Below are 21,740 nucleotides of genomic sequence, written 5' to 3'. Positions count from 1 at the left end.
TTTTCTCGTTAAAGTCCCATTTTTATTTTATTGAAATGAATTCAGATTGAGTACATACATGAGCAGGAAAAAAAACACAGGACAAAATATATAAACTGAAAAAGGCAACAGGTTTCATGAACAAAAATCAAGCAAATGTTATGAAAAACAAAAAAAAACTTAAGCGTATTTACTACAAACAGTATTAAAATGAGATAAGGTCAGTTAAATGTCTATTACAAGGCCTATCAACAAATAACCGCTTGTGTTAAATGCAGTGATAGGTCTGAAGCAGCCAAAAGGAAGTTTACCACAGGCAGCGTGGACGTGTCTCTCCACACTTTGAACGAGCGTAACCGACAACAGAACGCGACGTCGCGTGAAGGAGCGCTTTCCTTTGCTTCGAAATGAGTTTCTCAAACTGGTTTGGCTTAAGTTTCTCTTAGTGTGAAATCACTGTAACAGATAAACCGTGGCACAAAAACACAGACAGGAGCACCTAGGCTTCTTCATACATGAGGCTAGAAAGAAATTGGCAAAACCATCCTTGCTGTGGCTTTAAATGTGTCTATATATGCTGAATGTTAGTTTAATTTTTACAAAAAGGGTGCTGCATAGGTGTGTCAGTGAAGCATGAATATGTATGTACAATAATGAAACATCCCCATCTTCTGAAACATGGAGGACACAAGATAATCAAAGGTAAAGATGCAACTTATGGTGATCTATACTTTTATATACAGTACTTTTACTGAACTTTGTTTGGAGTGTGATCTGTGTTTAGGACCTCTGGACCTTGCCACCCATCCTCTGTATAATCTCTTTATGACTACAGTATAACAGTCTACTGTACATCAGTGTCAACAGATATATGCTCACTGACTTCTTGTCGCACACTTGGAAATCAGCACTTTATCCATAATCATGTTAAAAATAAAACTTAAGATCTGTATTTGAACCTGTAGGGAGGATACATTACAATGTCTTGTAAGCAGTGAAAGAAGAATTCGGATGATGAATTTGTTTTGTGACCCCCCCAACGAAAAGTCTCTGCTGCTGTGAGGTTGGGGAGGGCGGGTTCAGCCACCCATCAGTCAAGCTCGGGGCAAGTCGTGCTCGTGGCCTTCAGAGCAGGGCTGCTGCATCTGCACCACCACAGTCTCCACAGTGACCTCTTCCTCGCTGTCGCTGCTGTCCAGCTCGTCGTCCTCGTACTCGGAGGACTCCTGGTCTTGCTCTGAGCGCGACGCTCCCGACATGGTGCCGAAAGAGTGGGCGCTAGTGGAGGCCAGAGAGCGCAGCAGAGGGGTGCTCTCCGACACCTCCTCGTTCTCATCAGGGCCGCTGTCCCCCTCCTCTGAATCGGAGTCAGAGTCACCCTGCGAGGGGACCACTTTCTGCTTGCACACCGGACACGTCTTCTTAGTTTTGGTCAGCCAGGGGTCCACACACTTACTGTGGTAGGCTGAGGACGACAAAAGCACAACCAGTGGAAAAGATTATTTAATCTGATTTAACAACAATAGACCAGGAACTTGACCCTGTATCATTTTTTATATAATTAAATGTACGGTCACATTTTACATTTTCTTATTGTTGAAGACCAAAATCAATAAACTGATCACACAAAGTGCTGCAGAGCTCCACGGGTGTGCAAAACTACTAAAAACACATTAATGAGCCATGGTGGGTGGCACATTCCTTCATTAAGATCTACATAGGCACTCATTTATTTAGGGTGGATCCCAAATATACCATCTTGCTGCCATCTGCAGCTGAAAATAGTCCCTAACAAATAAAAGATTACTTGTGACGCAAAGCATTTGATCAGTTGGCCCGTGTCAACACTAGGCCTTTGAGTTTGGCTCGGTGTGTCACGAGTGTACAACGTTAATGGCTTACGTGCAGTGCAGAAGTGTTTTAACTTACCGTGAGAACATGGCAGGACTCGGAGTTTGTCACCTTCTTCATATTCGTCCAGGCAGATGGCGCATACATCATAGTTGTCCCCTGGGTCAAAAACATGAGACATATTTAGCTTATGGCTGCTTTTAACTGAGCGCATATGTAATCATGTGATTTACTAAGCTCTGATAATACTGATTTCTTATTGACCAGTGGGTGTGCATTATTGTCAGATACCTGTACAGGCCTGACTATATATAAACCCATAGCTGGAAGCCAACTGATGTCAGGTATAAATAGGACTCATCAGTTTTGACTAATAACGTTTATTCCAACATTAGTGCATCTAATATAACTCAAAATTTAAAAAGTAAAATAAATAAGTAAATAAAGTGGTCATTATATAAGTGATGATCAATTATGACCCATGCGGTTATAGCTCATAACTGATTATTTTTCAATAATTGCATGGCTCATCTTGTGCTATATCATTATATTGTGCAGGTAGTAAGAGGGCTAGTGACAGAGGTTTTGGAAATGGGTTGAGAGTTTGTATCCAAGGTTATGATGAGTGCTCCAGCTGCCTCATGAATCTAATTTCCTTAAAGTCTTTGTCACTTTCCCAAATATGTTCCAGCAGACATCCATCCAATCCTCGGCTTAAATCGCCAGCGCTGCATTTCCTGATGTTACAGGAGGTGCAAATTCTCTCTGTGCACTAAGAAGCTCAGGAATTTATCAACGCACTCCCTTCTAAATTCCTCAGCGTTCTTCTCCTTTTCCTTCCCTTCCTCTTCCCTGCCCGGGCTGGAAGGAGGGAGGGTGCAGAGCTGTGGGCCGGTGTGTTTATATAAGCTCTAAATGAGCATGTTTTCCCCCGACTGGGCTCTCTGTGTCCGTGCCAGGGCTGCATGTGACCGTATAAGGATGGGGAGTCACATCGACCAGGGCCCCCTCCTCCTCCTCCTCCTCCTCTTCTTCCTTTTCTCTCTGAGCGTCAGCAACTTCAATTCAAGGCGATGTTCTAAACTCTGCTCCCTCTTCCTCTTCACAGTTTTTTCCTCCTCTAAACATCTCCTTCACTTAGCATCCCCCATCTTTCTTTTTTTTACCTAACACTTGTTGGACATTAATCCAGAGCAGGCTCCATCTTTTTTCCCTCTCTTACTCTCACTCTCCCAGGCCATTGCTGGACAGTCGGCGTGAGGGAGAGGGAACGTTTTTGCAGGCATGGATCCAGTATACACTCAGGAAATGCTGAACTGTGGCACGGACTGAGCTATTCTGAGTGAAGCGGGGAGAAATGGTTCAGTGACTTTCTGAACTCAAAGACTGTTCCGGGGAGATAATGTGAACAGGGCTGGGTATCTTTTCAGATGTGTCAAAGCAGATGCCATTACAACCTTAAAAGGATTTCTTTTTTTTTTACTTGCTTAGACCATCATTCTTTAAAATGCAAAGAAATAAACAGCACGGCAAGGAAAATAACACGAGGGGTCAGACAACCAGGCAAGTTTTAAACAAAGACCTCCAAGTGAACAAAAGGTAATCTGCCCATGCTGTGCTATAAACTACAATCACAGTTTCCTGATCAACTTTATAGTTCACATGCAACTATAAAGTGCCATTTGACTCTGACTCCATGAGTTCAGGCCATTTTGTTTGGGCTCATGTCAGGTTTGAGTTCAACTTTTGACTTACTTCCAAATGTAATTTATTAAGAAAACATCTCTCTTTCTCTCTCCAACTGTTAAAATCATCTGTGTCCATTTGTGTCACATGGTTGCAAGGAGACACCCAACGCCTAGCAGAGCTGATGCCTTACATTAACCTGGCGAGCTAATGCCTGGCCAGCAAATGAAGCAAAATATAGCCTTGGGTCTTGGATTGGATTCAAGTGTCAACTTTGGCAGTGCCAATCAACTACAGCTAGGTTGAATCTTATAGACATTGGTATGATGGGCTGGGTTTGTTTGGCAACCGAGAAAAGTAGATAGAGATCTAAAAGTGTCATGGCTTTTACCATCGTATGGTGAGTATATTTATTTACTGATCTTTTGAATCTGCCCGTACTCCTGAGTTGACGGATTCTGGTCTGAAGTTAAAAAGGTTTTTGGTTAAAAAAAAGTGATTATCCAATGAGCACCGTTGGGGGATTTACGAGGACCAACGCTATTTCCAAGCTGCAACTGTATCAGAACTAAGAGGAGTAAAAACAACAATGTTGAGCACTACAGACAAGATAGAAGCTGCTATCAAAACTGTTTCAAATAAAAAAAACAGTGTCTTTACTTATCTCCACTCCAGTTTTGACACCCCGACATAACTACACTTAAGTGTTGACTTGAAGTGATGTTAGATTTATGTGGATACGTTGGTCTCTTGTGATTTATTAGGGAAAATTTAATCCCCTGCCTCATATTCTGATACCTGGCAACATGTAGGCTATTAAGTCAGTCATATGTCATATGCCAAGTCACCTTGTTTAGTCTGTCTGTACAGCGACACTAGTAGTCAATCCTCTGCCAACGACGCCAAGATAAATATTTTAGAATTTTGTAATACAATTAAAATTATGTAGACACTGTAAAACTATGCAAAGCCTGAAAGATGACTCTAACAAGCACAGGTTTCTGTACAGTGTCCAGTGAGAAACATGCAGCGCGGCGTTCATCACTCGTCACGGAACAAATTACGCCACTCCTTCTGATCAAAGAGCCTGCTGTGGACGTTAACCCACTCTCCTCATTTGTAGAAGCTCCTACAAGGAGATCAGCTTTAGTAATGTCATTACCGTGACCTGCACATGTGAGCTGAGACTCACTTTGATGAGTCTCACAGGTACAGTGCATGTGTCAAGAACAGCTTGTGGTATTTTCTCACCAGAGCTGTCGGATGGATGAAGCAAATATTCAAAACATGTAGGAATTATACACATAAACACAGCAGCAGCATGAAATAACAACTCTTATCAAGTCTTGACATACTGTGTGCTTTGTTGTGTTTCCAGTTAAGTGGTAAAAAGGTACTTTTTCAAGGCCAATCCAAAACATCTAGTTCAAGTTTTGGCAATGTGTACACTTTTCACATGCTGGGAATCCCTTGCATTTACGTTTTGGGGCCAGTAGCACATCTTAAAAAGGACTTTGCGAGCCAGTGCAGCTCTTCTCCCCCTCTATTTTTCATTAATCAGCCAGCCTGCCAGCATTCCTGGCTCTCAGAGGAACCACGCTGTCCTACTGAACTTCAGATGAGCAGCAAATGTGCGTAGCAGAGCGAACTGTGTGCACATGAAAGAGTAGGGTGTCAGACAGAACAGAGTAAAAAGAAAAATGTCACTTCTCAACTCGAGTTCAAGCGGGCGAGCTTGAGTTGAGAAGGGCAACTGGCACAGAGGCCGGTGAACTAAGAGACAGAGAGAGCTCCTCTGTACTGACATCAACATGCCTCACACACACCGACGGCTGAGACACTGCAGCTGCTCTGTTCAGTGTGTGTGCGCGTGCTCACTTCCCCGCCTATGGTTTGGAAGCAGAAAGCTGAGGGGAGGGGTGGAGTGACGCATCACATACAGGGAGGGATCAAACTGGAGGGTCAGGGGTCAGAGTGAGTCCAGCCTTTCTCGGTCTAAACGGAAGGTTGAAAACAATCCCCCCCTCTCTTTTCTTAACCAGTTTGTAGTTCGCTGTGTGTGTGTGTGTTGTGACGTTGTGTGTGAAAAGTGTAGACGTCGGTTGCTGGCAAAACTCGCCATCCGGAGGGCCAAGACTCACTGTCATACGTCAGGCGTACAGCCTCTAGCCTAAGTGAGGATGACGCAAGGCTGTGCAATAAAACCAGAGCGTAAGTCAAGTTAATGGCAGAGCGCCGCTGCTCACTGACAGCCGTGGCAGCTGGTATTACATAATCCTGTACATTGACACAGATCTTATGTTGCGTGCTGCTGTTCAGACTGGTATTGTGCATCAATTACATGGGTACCGTGGTTTTCATTAAGGCATTGTGCACAATCCATACAGACTCCCTTTGTGTTAGCTCTTATTCATTTCAGTCTGCGCGCTCCCATTTTGAAAACATACGAGTCTGACACCATCCAATGCCACCCATCGCCACCCCCGACCCAAATCTATACCAGGAAATATCACAAAAACTAAAAATTCAAACGCTAGAAATTAAATACATGCTCAGCAACAGCATGTCTAACAGAGTGTTTGCAAAGCTGATAGATAGATAGAAGTCTGATTTTGCCAGTCTAAGCTCCTCTGCCAGAGAAGGTGGGCAGATACACTCATCAGCAGAAAAGCATCCTGCCAGCACAGCAGCAGCCGAGGCTGTGGCTGATCAGCTGGTTAACATCTTCCCGAAATGACTTCACGTACCCAGAAAAGACATCACACCATGTTGCATTTATAAACTCGCCTGGACTCGAGTCACTCTAATGCAGTACAAAAATCAGCCATTAACACGACCCATTTAGTCACCAATAGTATGAACTTGTGATTCCTGGATATGGGTTCATTTACTGCCAACACTTTGGTTGTTACTGCAGCCAGAAAACCTAAATCTGGACAAAGACGGCAAAGCCTGGGTGGAGCTGAGGTTGGAGTATGAAACAGTGTCGATAAACATGTAAAATATTTAAACAAGCTATCGAGGCCACAGTGCTGCTGATAAAAATGTATTCACTGTTTATTTCAAGAGAGAGATTGGACGTTTTGTCAGAAATTTCAGTGAAGCCTCCATCTATTGGCCACTGTATGAACTGCTGCTTCATATATTTGCATAATGTCGCGTTGCCATATTGATTAAACCCTGTGAAATATTTGCAGCAGACTATGTGCACTTTTCCAAAAAGACTCGAAAGAAGCAGATAAATTGGTGGGTGATACACCTTCACAAATGCCACTCTAGTTACGGATTGCTGCTTTTCAAAGCAACACCAACGCAGCATCACAGTGTTCCCGTTCACTATGGCTGCTGTTCTGTTCAAAGCCCCCAGAGTCCAAGCTCAGCATTATCTGTTGCAGCAGAGGCCAAAGGCGCTATTAGGCATCCTTCCCACTCTGTGCTGCACACACACACACCAGCGCTCTGAACCCTGAGTTCAGGCACTCTGCCTAAAATCTTCAGGATCGGAACAGCAACGAGTCTTGAACGTCACAGGGACTTATGTGGCACTGAGCTGTCCCGAAGAAACGCCACAGCTGAAAATTCCTTGTGTGTCACGACATGGAGCTCATGGAAAAAAACAACACCATCAGCACGCTGTAACAATGACCGCTGGTGGTCTGATGAGCTACTGAGGCAATCATTGTTACTGTATATAACGATGTACAGTGAAGCCTGTGGTATTTACACGAATCCATGTTTCAGAGAAGTCTCAGAGTTCTCCACTGTGCTCCAGCAAACACTGCCGGACTCAGAGATACCGTCTTTTTTACTCCATGCGTTCACCTTGTAAAAAAAAAAAAAAAAACGGCTGCCTAAATTACCCACAATAAAACTCAACTGCCAGCAGATCTCAAGATTCGGGTCACGTTATGCTTGTAGCGGATAACGTAACCTCTGGCCTCAAGCAGAGATGGAGCCTTTTCATTTCATTCTCAAACTTGTATTCAGACACAATTAATGTATCAGACTGTGCTTGCTTGATTGATGTGTGAAAATGTTGCAGTTACCTTTTAAATTACTTTAAATAACCTTCAGCAGATATTAAAAACAAGTTATCACTGTCTCTCTTGCAAAATAACCTCTGAGCAATCCAGGCCAGGTTATTCTGTAAAAACTTTATTGGTGAGTAATACATGAGCCATTATCCAGCTGTTGATCTAATTTATGATGCTACCAGTGATAAAAAAAAAAATAAATCTTCAAAGAAGCTATTATTAAGCTTGTATTTAGAGGTCTTACTATCACCTGGTGTAAACACTGGCGAACAATAAACCCCATTAGACAACAGAACCACTGTCACACTGCTCTCCAGCCCTCCCATGCTCAAACCAGGACATTTGGTCCCTTGCCCAGCTAGCATTGCTCCAACACGTAGGGCTTATAAGGTGATTAGGTAGAGATTTGGTGTCCCCTTCCTGAGTCGCACAACGCTCTGACTCAGCTGACAGGAGTGCAGACGCTACCCAGGAGGCCGTTTCCTGGACATCTGAACTCCCTGTGGCGGCCAAGGTCAACTGTTGCAGTGCCTGGTGGAAACCCTGAGTCAGAGTGGGCACCGCCACCACAGCGTATGAACCACAAAGCCTGACGTGACAAAAACAGCTATCTGAGTAACACACGCTGCTTTTGGCTGGTGTGTTGCACATGCATCTCTTACTGCCAGGCGGGGAGGAGCAGCCCAGCTCATAACCCCCTCAATTAGAAGCTTTGCAAGGGGGCTACTTATTATGCACCACCCGCAGTCTACAAAGCTCCCCGGTGTTCCCCTGCACAGCTGATTGTAAAGGGGGTTTCCAATCTGTAAAACACAGCTGCCGGAGGAAACGCAGACATGAAAAACCTCTGAATACAAAGACAAAACTTGGGAGGATTTGCATCGCAAAACAATGCAATAGCCTGTCTGACCCTTGTACCGAGACAAGAGCGGAGATGCTGGAGGTAGAAAACTCTAACATGCAGCGCATAAGTGTACATCTGCTCGACATGTTCGAGATAAAAAGCAAAACACACTCAACCCCTGTCAGGCCTCTGGCATGACTGAGACCACATTCCAAACCATCAGTCATGTGTCCAGTCTGAACAGAGAGGAGCTCTAATCTGCCATGGACGGCTTTGTGGAAAAATCAAGTCCATATTAATCTGATGAGGTGATCCAAGGCGCAGAGCTCCAGGGAGGATGATGTGTCGTAATGCACTGATGACATCTTCCTTCAGGGATAAATCACTGATGAAAGAGCAGCATGGTAGAGACCATAGCTCTATACACTCTGAGGTCAAAGGTTAGGGTCAGGATGAAGCTGACAGAGATGATTTTCAAGTTGGAAAGTGGAATATATACTGTAAATCCTGACACAAAACTGAGACATTTGACTTATTTGTTCTGTAGAACAGGCCCTACATTTATATTCAAATGCATGACGTTTATTCCCTATAAACTTGATGTAAATTATAGTCACAGGTTGTTAAGATGCTTGAGATTCCTGTCATACCTTTCTTGTACTTGTGGATGGGAAGTTTCTTCAGCTGATCTTTGCGCAGACGGCTCCTCCGAGCCCTGTGTCGATCCTGGACAAACTTGGTGATCTAGAAACAACAAAGGTCGTTTTGTGTCCTTTAAAATCGGTGCACATAAACACCTTTCTTGTCCAAAAAACTGTAACTGTGATTTCTGTCACTTAAGCAACACTGCGAGATTATTGTTTGGAGCTCAAATTGGATGCCAGATTTCAGCTTGAAGCTGTAACACTACTTCCGGTGGCAAGACAAAGAGCCAATTTAGACTGAAAATGTTCGACTTTTCCTGAAGTAATTATGTAGACATTTCAAAAAGGGAGTTGTTGACAGTGTTGCAGGTTCTCAGCAAATTCACAGAAATACATGAGTGTTATCAGCCTTTAAAAATACTCAATAGCCAGAGAACTGAATGAACTTACCATAAAAACAACAATGAGGATGAGGCAGATCCCCACGATGATGAGGAAGGGGATCAGGTAGTATTCCAGCGGCAGGCTGAAGTCCGGCATGAGGACCACGTGTCCCCTACAAAACAAGCAGAGCTATTGTCAGGTAACACACTCAATGCAAACTAAACAGTCAACTGCATTACAGCAGTGTCACAGTGTAGAGATCCATTTAACAGTTGTTCATGTAAATAAACATTTCACACTGTTAATTAACATGAGGTACAGGGCTCTACACAGCAGAGATCTCCCTACACCAGTCAAATATGTGACAACCAATTTGGTTCACACTGACAAAGCTCTGCCAATACCATGTTTGGTGTGCATTCCTCTGCAAAAGACTTGGGAATAACCCTCATGTATTTGGATGGTATCTGACAAGCACCACACACACGTACAACAGCTGATTTAAAAGTGGAGAAATGGTACTTTAATGCTGTGATTGTCTCTGGGCTCCTCTGACAGGCTGAGACATTTCATTACCACCTCAGCAGCGGCGACAACATCATAAGACAAATCCTCTGCCTTGATATATTACAGCGCACACTGCAGGCATTATTATTCTACAACAAATATTAGATTAAACTCGTAGAGAGGAGCTGAGAGGCAACGAAAGGCCAGACAGTTTAGAGTGAAAAAAGCAGCCATCTCAGCACATCAATTTCACTGGAAGACCTGCGAAGAGCTCACAGTGAGGGGTAAAAACCTGCTTCTATTTATACTCATGGGCAGAGAAATGAGATTTTGGGTTTTGACTTACCCCTTGTCATATGTGTAGTCTTCTTTCAAAGAGTTGGCAGTCACCTCGCTCACAAACACAGAGGGAATATCTATCTGCTTCATAACATCCACTAAAAAAAGAAACAACAAAAACCCTATGTATTAATATATCATGTGACCGAGTATCAGTGGCTGACTCATTGAATGACCTTGAAACCTGACATTGTGTTATCAGAGAAAAACTAAAATAAGACTTGTTTGTAGCACAGGAAGAGGAAGAACCGCTTTAAATTTAAATCTCGCACAATCTGACAGTCTATAAACAGTCTTCCTCCAAACTGTTTTTAACCAATGAATATGTAATTTTTGAGTAACTACTTGCTCAACCAATGGTCAGTCACTGAAAAGATAGAACAAGTGTATAACATGGAACTTCCTGTCTCCCTGGTGGCACGGTTTCTAAACCTCGCTTGGAAACGTTGTGAACGTTGTGTGGATGAATGAAAGCAGATTGTGTCGTAGGAAGTTCTTTTCAGGAGGTCTTAGTTCTGTTGTTATAGATCATCTTTGGTGAAACCAGACTGATGATTCAGCACCAGACAGAGATGCAGTTGGACTTAACTAAAGCTTCAAAGATAAGTCCTTTAATAGATTAGTCGATCGTCACAGACTTCATCTATTTCATTAGTTGATTAATAATTTTTTTAAGTGGAAATGCTCAAAACAACTTTGTTATTCTATCTCATTACAAATAATAGATTTAGGTTTTGGACTGTTGGTAAGTCAAAACAAGCAACTTGTAAATGTCAATGCTTCTAATCATCAGGTGCAGCCCTGGATGAATGTACCAGAATGTTAATAAATAAACTGTGCTTACGTTTTTGTCAAACTACTTTCCAGAATGAAGAAATAAACTTGGTACTTTCAAATCTACCGGTCACAAACATTTAGCATTAACAAAGAGTTTTTGTTTTTTCCTCCGAGCTAATTAATGACACCAATCGCGTCCAACTTTGTGGAAATATTAACAGATTTTAGCCTGTTGAGACTTTTAGATGGGGTCATTGTTGAAACAAATTAGTTTGTGCAACATGTGCGAACACGGTCAGTCTCTGCTCAAAAGGCATTCATTATGTAACACTTGTTACATCTGAATAAATGACAAGAAGCTTGAGACAGACTGACTAATTACTGTGGGAAATGGCGGAGCTTGTTGGATTGTGTGTTTCTGCAACTGACGAATGACGAATAGACTGTTTGACCACCGATAAATGCTTTGGTTGAAGCTTACAGACACCTATGGCGGGCAATCTCATCAACTGGTGTGTAAAACATCAGCTAGTGAGATATACTCTCCGCAAACCAGGTCGAGAAGCCTTCAGGATAATTTATGAGTGTGCTGCACCCCCCCTCATGAAAATAGTAGGTGAGGTTTTACTGAAAGAAAACCCCAGACTCTAATCGCAAAAGTGGGCCAGAGCAGGGACAATATAGGCGGGGAGTTGTGCGATGCTGCGAGGCATCACATCCTTCCTCAAGTAGAAATTGACTTCTGACTATAGTACTGCGCAGCTTTTCCTCAGGCTCCAAAGAGGAAAAACAACAAGGCACATCGTCTGTCAACAGAGATGCATAACCGTGCAGCTGTGCAAGATGCTAAATGTACAGAGAGAAAAGGAGGAGGAGGTGGTGGGGGTGGTGGTAACTTACAATCATTGGATCCCATGCTGATTAAGTCATCAGAGTCCACATTGTGAACAATGGCTGCCTTGTAACCGGCTTTCTGGGCATTGAGGACCTGCGAGGAGACAAAACATTTATGCCCTGATTATCAAATGGATCCTCGTTGGTGCAAACACCTGCTGATGATAATGTAGGCTAACATCAGCTGCTACTATAAGACTAAAAACAGCCCTAAGTGAAGGTGGTGTGTGTGATAACAAGGTTTTTGTGTCAGATAATATGACCAAATCTGATTTCAGACACAGAAGCATCAAACCACATTAAACCTAACATGGAAATAGAAACCAGTTGTGGTTAGGAGGAAGAGCTTTCACCGATTCTGTTCAGAGGCTTTTAGCTTTCTGACCCAAAGTGTGTGCCGGGCACCATCTATGCACCAACATTAGCCTCACAAACGTACCACTTCCACTTTAACGATGCTCACTGCGGCTGATATGAAGTCATTTATGATCAGACCTTGCGAACCGAACTCCCAAAAAGACGATAAATACTTCACTTTTCTAATTCGAACAGCAGTGTGAGAGGAGACCACAGATAAAGGAACTCTGAAGCTTCACGGCAACATTCAACAGCATGTTTATGTCCCGAGTTTGCAAGAGCAGAAATGTTTGCTTTAACAGCGAGGCGGCTCGCTCCTCCATGATAAACACTGACTGCTCATCCACGCTGACCGAGCTGTAACTGAATATCCGAAACAGGAAGATGATGACGGGAAGCCGTTTCGTGGCAGAGTGGGCTAAAGGTTATAAAAGATGTTCTATTTTTGGAAAGTATGATACATGCTGAAAGACTGCACAACGCGGTTTTGCTCAATTAAAAAAACATCACTTACATTTTGACCTTAATGATTTCATCTGTTGTTGCAACATCAAAGATCACACGCACCACAAAGGCCCTGCTCACTCATTACAAGATGTGACTAACTTAACAGCAACCTGTAATCCAAATGCTCATTTTTTCAAATATCCCCACCAAAACAAAATTAAAAAAAACAAAAACAAGACAGGACCTTCCAGACTGTTGACAGGTTTTCTAATACAAGAAAAAAAACACAAATGTTTAATCAAAATAGTTGATTTAAATTCAATTGACGAGCTAACAAATAATTATTTCCTTATTTATCAAATCTCATAATTACAATTCAGTTGCATTTCCATATTTTAAGTTTGTTTGAAAGCTGTGCCTTCTTTTTGTGTGCATGCTTATATGTGCGTGTGTGCGTGTGTGTGTGTGTGTGTGTGTGTGTGTGTGTGTGTGTGTGTATGTGTGTGTGTGTGTGTGTGTGTGTGTGTGTGTGTATAAATTGATGTTTAAACACGGTACCGTGCCCACACAGTCATTAATCATACCTTTTCGGAAAAAGGTTAAGCCTCTCACTGCTGCATAAAATCAGCTGCTTTCACCCGGATATATACTGTTTACTGTGTGTTCCTGTGTGTGCGTGCAGTTGTTATCCTCTAAGAGGCAATTTATTTTTCTTTTCATATCTGTCAACACCTTCAAATTCAAATTCACAAAACCAGTGGGCCGGGGACGTGTCAAAGTCTGCATCAAGGCTCAATTGTTACTGTCTAAGTTGTGGCGTAACTGTGACGACGACTTAAAATGCTCTGGGTTTTTCTCTCAGCAGGAAGCCCAGAAACTTAAATAAAATGTTTCACAACAGCTTGCAAATCAATTTTGGAAAAACGTAAATAATTACTGGTCAAATAAACAACCTTAACGAATCCCGGGGACCCAAATGTATAAGTATTTAATGTCTATAATACTTTAATTTTGTGAGTTAAATAACCTCCCCAAAAATACAAAAATCCTGTGGAATCGCTGTTACTTTGTGAATGTTGATCAAGGACTTCTGCAGTCTGCTGCAGCTGCTGGAGACCATTTTCATTTAAACCTTTAATTCCACAGCAGGTTGGGCTTTCAGAAAAATGTTGCTGCTGAAGACACTAAAAAAGGATTTCGACAGGGATCTTTTCCAGCGGCCATGTGTGCTGCACCGTGGATGTAGAGGAAACTGATGTAATGAGGATCTTCCACCTGGGAGGCCTTTTTCGTGGCTCTGACACAGTATAGAGCCTACAGTATCCTGTATAGCCATTGTTGTGGCTGATCTCTCACAGCAGATGTGGTGGAGGAAATAGGATGTGACAATATAATCCTGTAATGAATCATTATGCGTTCTTACACGGACGGAGAGAGACTTCGGAGAGGGAAGGTTTCCTCTGAAACGGAGAGGAAAAACAAGTTGCATCAGGTCACATAAAAGTCATTCAAACTCCTACGTGAAAATAAGGGAAACGAAAGCAGCATACTCCAGTACAAGCAACAATACTTCTATCAGTGCAAGAGAAAATCATATTCCAGTGGTATAATAATCGCCTAATTCAAAACGAAAAATAAACCCTATTGGATTGAAACAATGGATTCAGTTTGTTATGGCACCCAGAGAACAACATTTTGACACAACATGGTCAAAATAAAAGAAAAACCTGCCACAGAAATATTCAGTTTTTAACAACAAAAAGCTATCGTTAATGTTTCTTTGTGTTCATGTTAGTCAAACCAATCAGTTGCTTTTAAAAAGAACACTGTAATATATTTATATATAAATAAATATATAAAACAAAGTAAGAAAATGTATCATTCCTCCCTAAACCACTGCTACCTGAAGCCACTGAGGAAATGTTGAAGTTAATTATTAGTCAAAGCATGTGCAACCCTCCTGTAATAAATTAACACCCGACCCAAACTCTCACTGTCTGGCAGAGTGAGAGTGAGACAATATGTGTCAGTGCAGGAAAAAAAAAAGATGTCAGCCTGAAAGTCATCTGCAGAGTGTAATAATAAAATCATGTCGCTCACTTTAACCTGAGCCACCAGTGGTTGTGTGAGTACAGCACATACAGTGGTAGCGCTGCAGATTTATACCAGCATTGTACTGATGCAAGGAAATCATTTAGACCTGTGAGGGGTCAAGAGTGTGTGTGTGTTTGTTGCAGCCTGCGTAGATCGAACAGCACTGTCTTTTGTCTGCTCCCTGCCATTGTAATTTTATGCACAGGCATACGTGAAGCAGCGTGTATGGCAGCCGCAGCATTGTGATCCCATGTGTTTGCTTGTGAGGGTGTATTGTGTGAAGGTATCAATGGCTACTGTGTGTGAGTAGAAGCCGGCTGTCCGGATAAGTAACACACACACAAAAAATACTGTGTCTGAATATGTGTGTGTGTGTGTTTGGAGGAATGTAACAGGAGCTAGGTGGAGGACAATTTCTGTCTTGCTTGACAAGACTGGTCATAATTCATCACCGATTTGAATCAATTCATAAATCAAGCAATCATCAACAACTGCAAAATGCCATTAATATGATGATAATGTGTCTAGCTGATGATTTAGCGCTACCTGATCGTAACTCATAGATCTTGAACTTACGCTGTAACAATCAATCATTGCCTGAGCTGATCCTGACACTTATGTTGAGGTTTTTCTTGTGTGGTCGCTCTTCCTCTCTTCTTCTAATGTTATCAAACCTCTTCAATGCTGCCACAGTTGTTACTTTTTCGGGAACCAACTCAATCACAGTTGAAGACGGTGACAAAACAACTGCGAACAGTTAATGAAAGTGATTTGTTGCTTGGTGTTTATTCAGACCAAAAACAATTAAAACAATGCAGGGGGCTGAGTTGGCGAGGGCATGAGACATGAAATATGACCCGGGAAGTCCAGTTTAGAGTAACAGATGAATGCATTTAGCACAATGGCTTGTAATAACTTGCAGACAGGACTTTACAACTTTACACAGCTGCAACTATTTTATCTGTCGCCACAATATAAACAGTAGAAGTAGTGTTTTTTGGTCTTAGCATCATGATGTCACGCTGCAGCAAACTGGATCTGCTGCTGGACCGACACTTGTTTTTTCACACAGGGCTCAAGTTAGTCTGAATGTGGCTACAACTTATGGTATATAATGGCTCGTTTGATATGTAAGGGTTAGTAGGATCCATGTAGGATAAATGAAACACTACAGTAACACTAACATGGATATCATATGTGCATGTAGTGTAGTTTGCATTACATTACACCTCGTCATGCATGTAGGAAACTACTGCATCAGCCGCAGGACAACTTTTGGCCAGTTGTGGCGATTACAGGTCATTAGAGAACCAGCATCTTTGTGCTGCAACCAGTCATCACTTGGAAGGTCATGATTACTTTCCTAGAATCTGTTTAGCTGCTGCTAAAGTAATCAAGTGTACAAGTAGGTGCTGACAGTAGACTAAAATAAGTCATCAGACTGGCTGGTCTACAGTTTGGTTCAGTGTCTTTTCAAAGAGATTTTACAGTAAGAGTAAAGAACCCTTTTGGCTGTAGGCTGTCTAGATGCCAGTGTGTGGTGTGCTCTGTCTGACTGGGATCTGCAGAGGAATTCAACCTCTGCTGCTGACTGCTCACCCTTGTGTTTGCATGGGCAAAGATAAGGACATTCAATGCATTCCTGAAAGCCTGAGGAGAGGGAGAAAAACAAGAGACGAGGAGAGGCAGAAGGGAAAAAAATACAGAGAGAGAGAGAGAGAGCAAGAGAAAAATGAGATGTGAAACCTCTAGAAATAAAAAATCAATATAAATCAATAAAAGCAAGCGTGTGGCTGTAATCACACACAAGCTTTCACCACGCATGACTGTGCTCTTTCTACCATGGTGCAGACCATCGTGCAGAGCTGTAGCACCGTCATCCATGTCAATTCAACCCGCCTCCATTCAACAACTGTTGTTAGTCCTTTTCTGTTCCCCTTCAGCATCATATCACTCTGTACACAGCGCTTTCATTATGATGGCAGAACATCACATTTTAATTGAACTTCTTCATTTCACGAAATCAGTGATAGAGCAACTTCATGCTTCTCTGTACTTTTGTCGTTCAAGGTCAAAGTTTCACATTTACACACAGCAGCTTCCCTGAACAGCTAAAGTGGAACTACGCTGCCGTTCTCAAGGGCATCGTGACGTCATTTGTTGTCATGTGACGGCATGACTTGGCTGCAGAAATTTGTAGTTCTTCTGCCACAGTATTTTTTTCCTTTTTTGTACCATCAGTAATGAGGATTTAGTGGAAGCATAATAAGCATCTGATGCTTGTTTTCTCAACATGGCACCCTGTGATGTGCTAACCATATTCAGACTTCTGTAACACAGACACTGTAGGATTTATTTATGAGGTTGAACAGTTTTGGATTTTTAAAAAGACACATTGGGCTGCTTAATTGGCTGTTGTTTTTGGAGCCCTGAGAGTGAACTTAACAAGCTCCAGAAGCTTTTTTGCCAGAGGATTAAAAACAGAGAGCCCTAAGTAAAAGCAGAAATAAGCACCAAATCAGCACTGCGATATATATTTTTTGCGATAATGATAGGAATTAATACTGTGTCATGATTAACTTATCTCAACAAGATCAAGAAACATCAGATCATGATGTTTTTAGTGGCACTTTAAAGTAATCGGAAACTGTATATCTTACAGTGTTAATTACACTCCCTGGTTGCAACAGGTCAATTAATACTGAGCACTACAAGTTTGGGCAAGTGGTAACTGCGGGGTGTTACCACAAGGATGGAAAAGAGTGGCAAGTGGCAAAGATCTACACTGCAAACATAATATTTCATTAAAAAATAAACTATTTCTTCTGAATAGCTGAGGCGCTCTTTATTTCAGGTGAATTGGAGTGCCTTTAACAATAAAACACTGCAGGAAACCCTGATCTGGATTTTTTTCTCTTCTGGATTCGTCACACTTCAGCAAGAAGGCTGCAGCTACTCGTAGGCCAACAACAGCACTGGACTGTTGTATCGAGCCGCTTCCTGTGATGTAAAAGGAGGTGTTGCTCAGAAGAAAAAAAAAAAAAAAGAGTATTTTAAAGTTGTTTTCCATTACAGGTCACTGCACTATTGATGTTTGTGTGTGTATGTTGTAAGACCCGACTGCCATTGGTCACAGTTGGCTGGAGGTGTGTAAATGGTGCCACCTGGAGCTGCCTGACTTCCTGCTGATGGACTCGACTGTTTGGATCCCCAAAGAGCAGGACACGCTCTGTGAAGCAGTTTGTCATGACTATATTCTGCGTCAAAGCTTATTATACAAACTATAATAAGTACTACAATGCTATACACTAATGAATTAAATAATTTATTGGCATAATCTACCTAAAAATACGACTAATTTCTCCTGCTCACACACGTTAAATCTGTCTTTCCAATAGTATACTGGTGTCTGCAAGACTGGTGGTGTGGACGGAGGCTGCTGATAGCATCACTAATTATTGCTGCATCACCACTGCGTGTGTGTGTGTGTGTGTGTGTGTCTGTGTGTGTGTGTCAATAATTACTGCACTCCTCTGCCGTGTGCATCTGCAGCCAACACTGCACAGTCTCCTTATGCAGTGCTGTAGCTGAAACACACTGACTGTCCTCCTCTGCCTCTCCTTTTATTTCCACTCTAACTCACTCTTTCGCTCTTTTCCTCCTTCGTGTTCATTTTTCTTCCACAATGCTGGCCGTGTAAATGACCAGCGTGGAGCTTGTTGTAGTCACTGGTGTGCATTTGCATAGAGCCGCATTTGACCTCAGCTTTGTGAAAATGAGTTTGAGCAGCGCACCTTCCTCACACGACGCAGATTAAACAAAAAGTGCTTCCGACTCAAACAATTAAACATTACAGATAAAGTTTTAAGTGTATTGAGAATGTTTATTAACCTCATTTTAGAAGCTGTCACTAATGACCACCAGACTTGGAAAGCATCTATTCAACTGGTTTATGGCAGTGAGAGTGAAGAAGAAAATTGTGAAACCAAACACCTTAGGTGAGTCCACGATGTCCCCTGTCAACTTGGTTCTAGGAAACCGAAACTTGAGCCAAAACCAGAGTTGAGCTGGATCCAAATTATGCTCAGTCTAATCAGGTCGGGCAGGGTCTCATTTTACCGCTGCCGGTCTCTGGTCTGTGCTCATGTGTTGCATCATAATTACTGTATTTTATTATATGCCGCTTCATTGGCTGCAGAATGTTTTATTGTTGGTGCATGGCGTGAAAAAACAGAACTTTCACTTTTTTTATTGAGTCAGAACTAGTTTCTATGACTTTACATTTGTTCTCAGAACATTATTGTTATTGTTGTTAAATAATCAGCACATCATGACGCCGGGTCTTTATTTGGGCCTGGTCACCTCAGCACCATTATTCATCCTCTTTTTCTTCTCCCCCCATATCCACCCCTGTTCTGCTCCCCCTCTTCATCTCCTCTCCAGTCGGAACTATAAAAGTCAATCAATTTTATTTTTATTGCCCAAAATAATAATAACAAGTAGGAGCGCTTGATTCGTTGTTAGAATACAAGAAGGCTGTTAGGTTGTAGGTTGTAAAAGTACACCTCCACTGGTTCAAATTTAAACAGATGCAGCTGAGCCTTGTTCTGCTCTTTTGCTGTTTAGACAGCAGCTCCCAATCAGGTCCTCATTTCCTTCTCTCTCCTCCTCCCTTAACCATCTCTCTCTCCTTCTGTCCGCCACTTTTTCTACCCTCATATCCACCAATTTCTCCTCCTATCTTCTCATTAATCCTCATGTTCCTCTCCACGAGCTTTCTCCTCTCAACATTCCTCTTTTATTTCTCCTCTCCTTTGCAAGAAACTCTCTCTTTCTCCTCCTCTTCCCTACCTACCTCTTCTCTAAATTTAACCTCCTCCTTCTCTCCTCTCCCTGCCCTCATTACCCTTGTTGTATCAGCCTGACTGCCAACTTCTCCAGAAAATTTGCCCAGCCCCTTCTCTGATATTTCCACCCTCTCGCCTGAACTCCCTCCCTCCCTCCCCTCTTCCTCATCCATTTCCTCCCCCTCTTTTCTCCTCCTTTCTCTCTTTCTCTCCCTCTCTCTCCTCCCCTCTCTCTCTCCTTAGCATTTCAGAGGAATGCTGTGCAGAGCAGAGCCGGGTTTTAGTTTCAAGGTCCAGACGACTGATTAGATAAAGAGTTCAATAAAAACCTGCAAACTGCGGGGAGAGGCCATGTACACTGATAACACAACACAGCTGCAAATCATGAACCTCACCTCTGTGTGTGAAAGCTGAAATATCTGCCCTATAGGTAAATATAACACATATTAATAAGTCTTCCTCGTCCCAATGTCTTATATTTAAATATTCATTCAAACGTTTCAAACCCTTTGCCTCATTTGTTTGTTGCTTAGGACAAAAGCGGCTGCCAGTAAACAGTGAAGCAGTTTGTAGTCGTGGTTCTAGAAAGAATAAACTTACTTCCGATGTATGGAGCCAAATCAGTGTTGTCTGTGTACACATGTGTTCTTGTGTGTTTTAAATAAACTGATTTGAGAAAACATTTGTCCTCATGAGAAACATTTTAAAGATATGTGTTTGGAGAATGTGTAATTTACAAGAACATAGACCGTTTGTTCAGTAATGAAAAGTAGTGTGTGTCCATACGTAATAATCTTTGCATACATGTCATACATTAAGTACAGGGTGTGTGTATATGTGTGTGTGTGTGCCTGCCCGGTAGGCCAAAAGCCAGCAGGCTGAGCTGTTTGTTGCCACAGCAATTTCAAGAGACATAACAGCTCAGAAGAACGACACAGCCACCACATGAGATATGGCTATTGCCCTTGCTGTCTCACACACACACAGTCATACACACACACACATACACACACACTCAGGCTAGTCATACATCCAGTCAGGCATAGTCATACCCTGTCATGAGACTGTGTGAGCGTTTGCAGGAAGCTAGATCATTGTTTGAATAAAGACTGAGGCCTGTTTGTGTGTATTTGAGAGTGTGTGTGTGTGTGTGTGTTTGTGTGTAGCTCGGGGGCTGTGAGGTCAACAGGCCACGCGATGAAATGCACTTACTGTAAAGGCAGAGGTAGGAAGCAAGGTTAGATGGGAAATTACCAGCCACCAATTTAGGCTGCAGCTTGCAAAAGCAAACGCACACTGGACAATTTTCCTCGGAAGCTGACTGGACAGATTATACTGTCAGTGAAAAAATAAGGTCTTTGTGACCAATCCCGACTTATCAGATATGTTTGATTTGTTGGTAATATACTGATGGAGGCAGAGTCACACCTAAAGATAAGCCGAGGGACTTTAACCTCAGTCAGCCGAACTCCTGCATGAATATTTCAGTTGGATGGATCAGCTGTCAATCGATGGCACTTTGTAACCTGTCATGGACACAGGTTACATCACCACATGCACCAGATTTTGCTTTGCGCAGTCCAGTTCGACTTCCTTCCTCAAATGAGTGAACTTTCATTTCTGCTTAACTACTCATGTGATCGTATGAATCGCTAAAGGTTCAAACATGGGTAAGCAAGTCTAAACAGTAACACAGCCTCGCTGTCTGAAATCACCAACACCGGTCACAGCCCGCCTCATGTTTGATTTTTGATTTGTAAATCATTTTCTCCACCTCCTTCTGTTTGAAATATACCAGATCCACATCTGTGGTAGAGATCCAGGTAGCAATGAAGAGGAAATCACTGATAAGGAAACATGATCAAGCACACTTGAAATCTTTCACCTGGACCAGGCTATTATCAGAAAGAGAGGTTTATTATTCATTTCCAGTATGTTCTTTCATTGCTATGTTGTAAAACTAATGGAGCTGAACTTAATTTGCATCCCTTTTCTACTCTGACCTTTGTTATACCAGTATTTGAACACTATCTTTAAGTTGAGAACTTAATAAATC

General features: G+C 42.3%; 1 protein-coding gene across 1 annotated transcript in view; it reads right to left on the bottom strand.

Moving 5' to 3' along the window:
- rnf13 (ring finger protein 13) overlaps positions 1-21,740 on the bottom strand; it is a 39,285-nt gene continuing 17,545 nt past the window's right edge. The window contains exons 5-10 of the mRNA XM_019273282.2: positions 11,946-12,033; positions 10,276-10,366; positions 9,489-9,594; positions 9,045-9,138; positions 1,909-1,989; positions 1-1,444 (exon numbers count right to left, since the gene is read on the bottom strand). Coding sequence (XP_019128827.1) covers positions 1,074-1,444; positions 1,909-1,989; positions 9,045-9,138; positions 9,489-9,594; positions 10,276-10,366; positions 11,946-12,033 — 831 coding nt within the window. The 3' untranslated portion in view covers positions 1-1,073. The remainder of the gene's footprint in view (positions 1,445-1,908; positions 1,990-9,044; positions 9,139-9,488; positions 9,595-10,275; positions 10,367-11,945; positions 12,034-21,740) is intronic.

Source organism: Larimichthys crocea, chromosome XVII (assembly GCF_000972845.2).
Source record: "Larimichthys crocea isolate SSNF chromosome XVII, L_crocea_2.0, whole genome shotgun sequence".
In the NCBI taxonomy this organism is placed as follows: domain Eukaryota; kingdom Metazoa; phylum Chordata; class Actinopteri; family Sciaenidae; genus Larimichthys; species Larimichthys crocea.
Note: the sequence above shows the minus strand (reverse complement) of the source record. Positions and strands in the feature narration are given on the sequence as shown.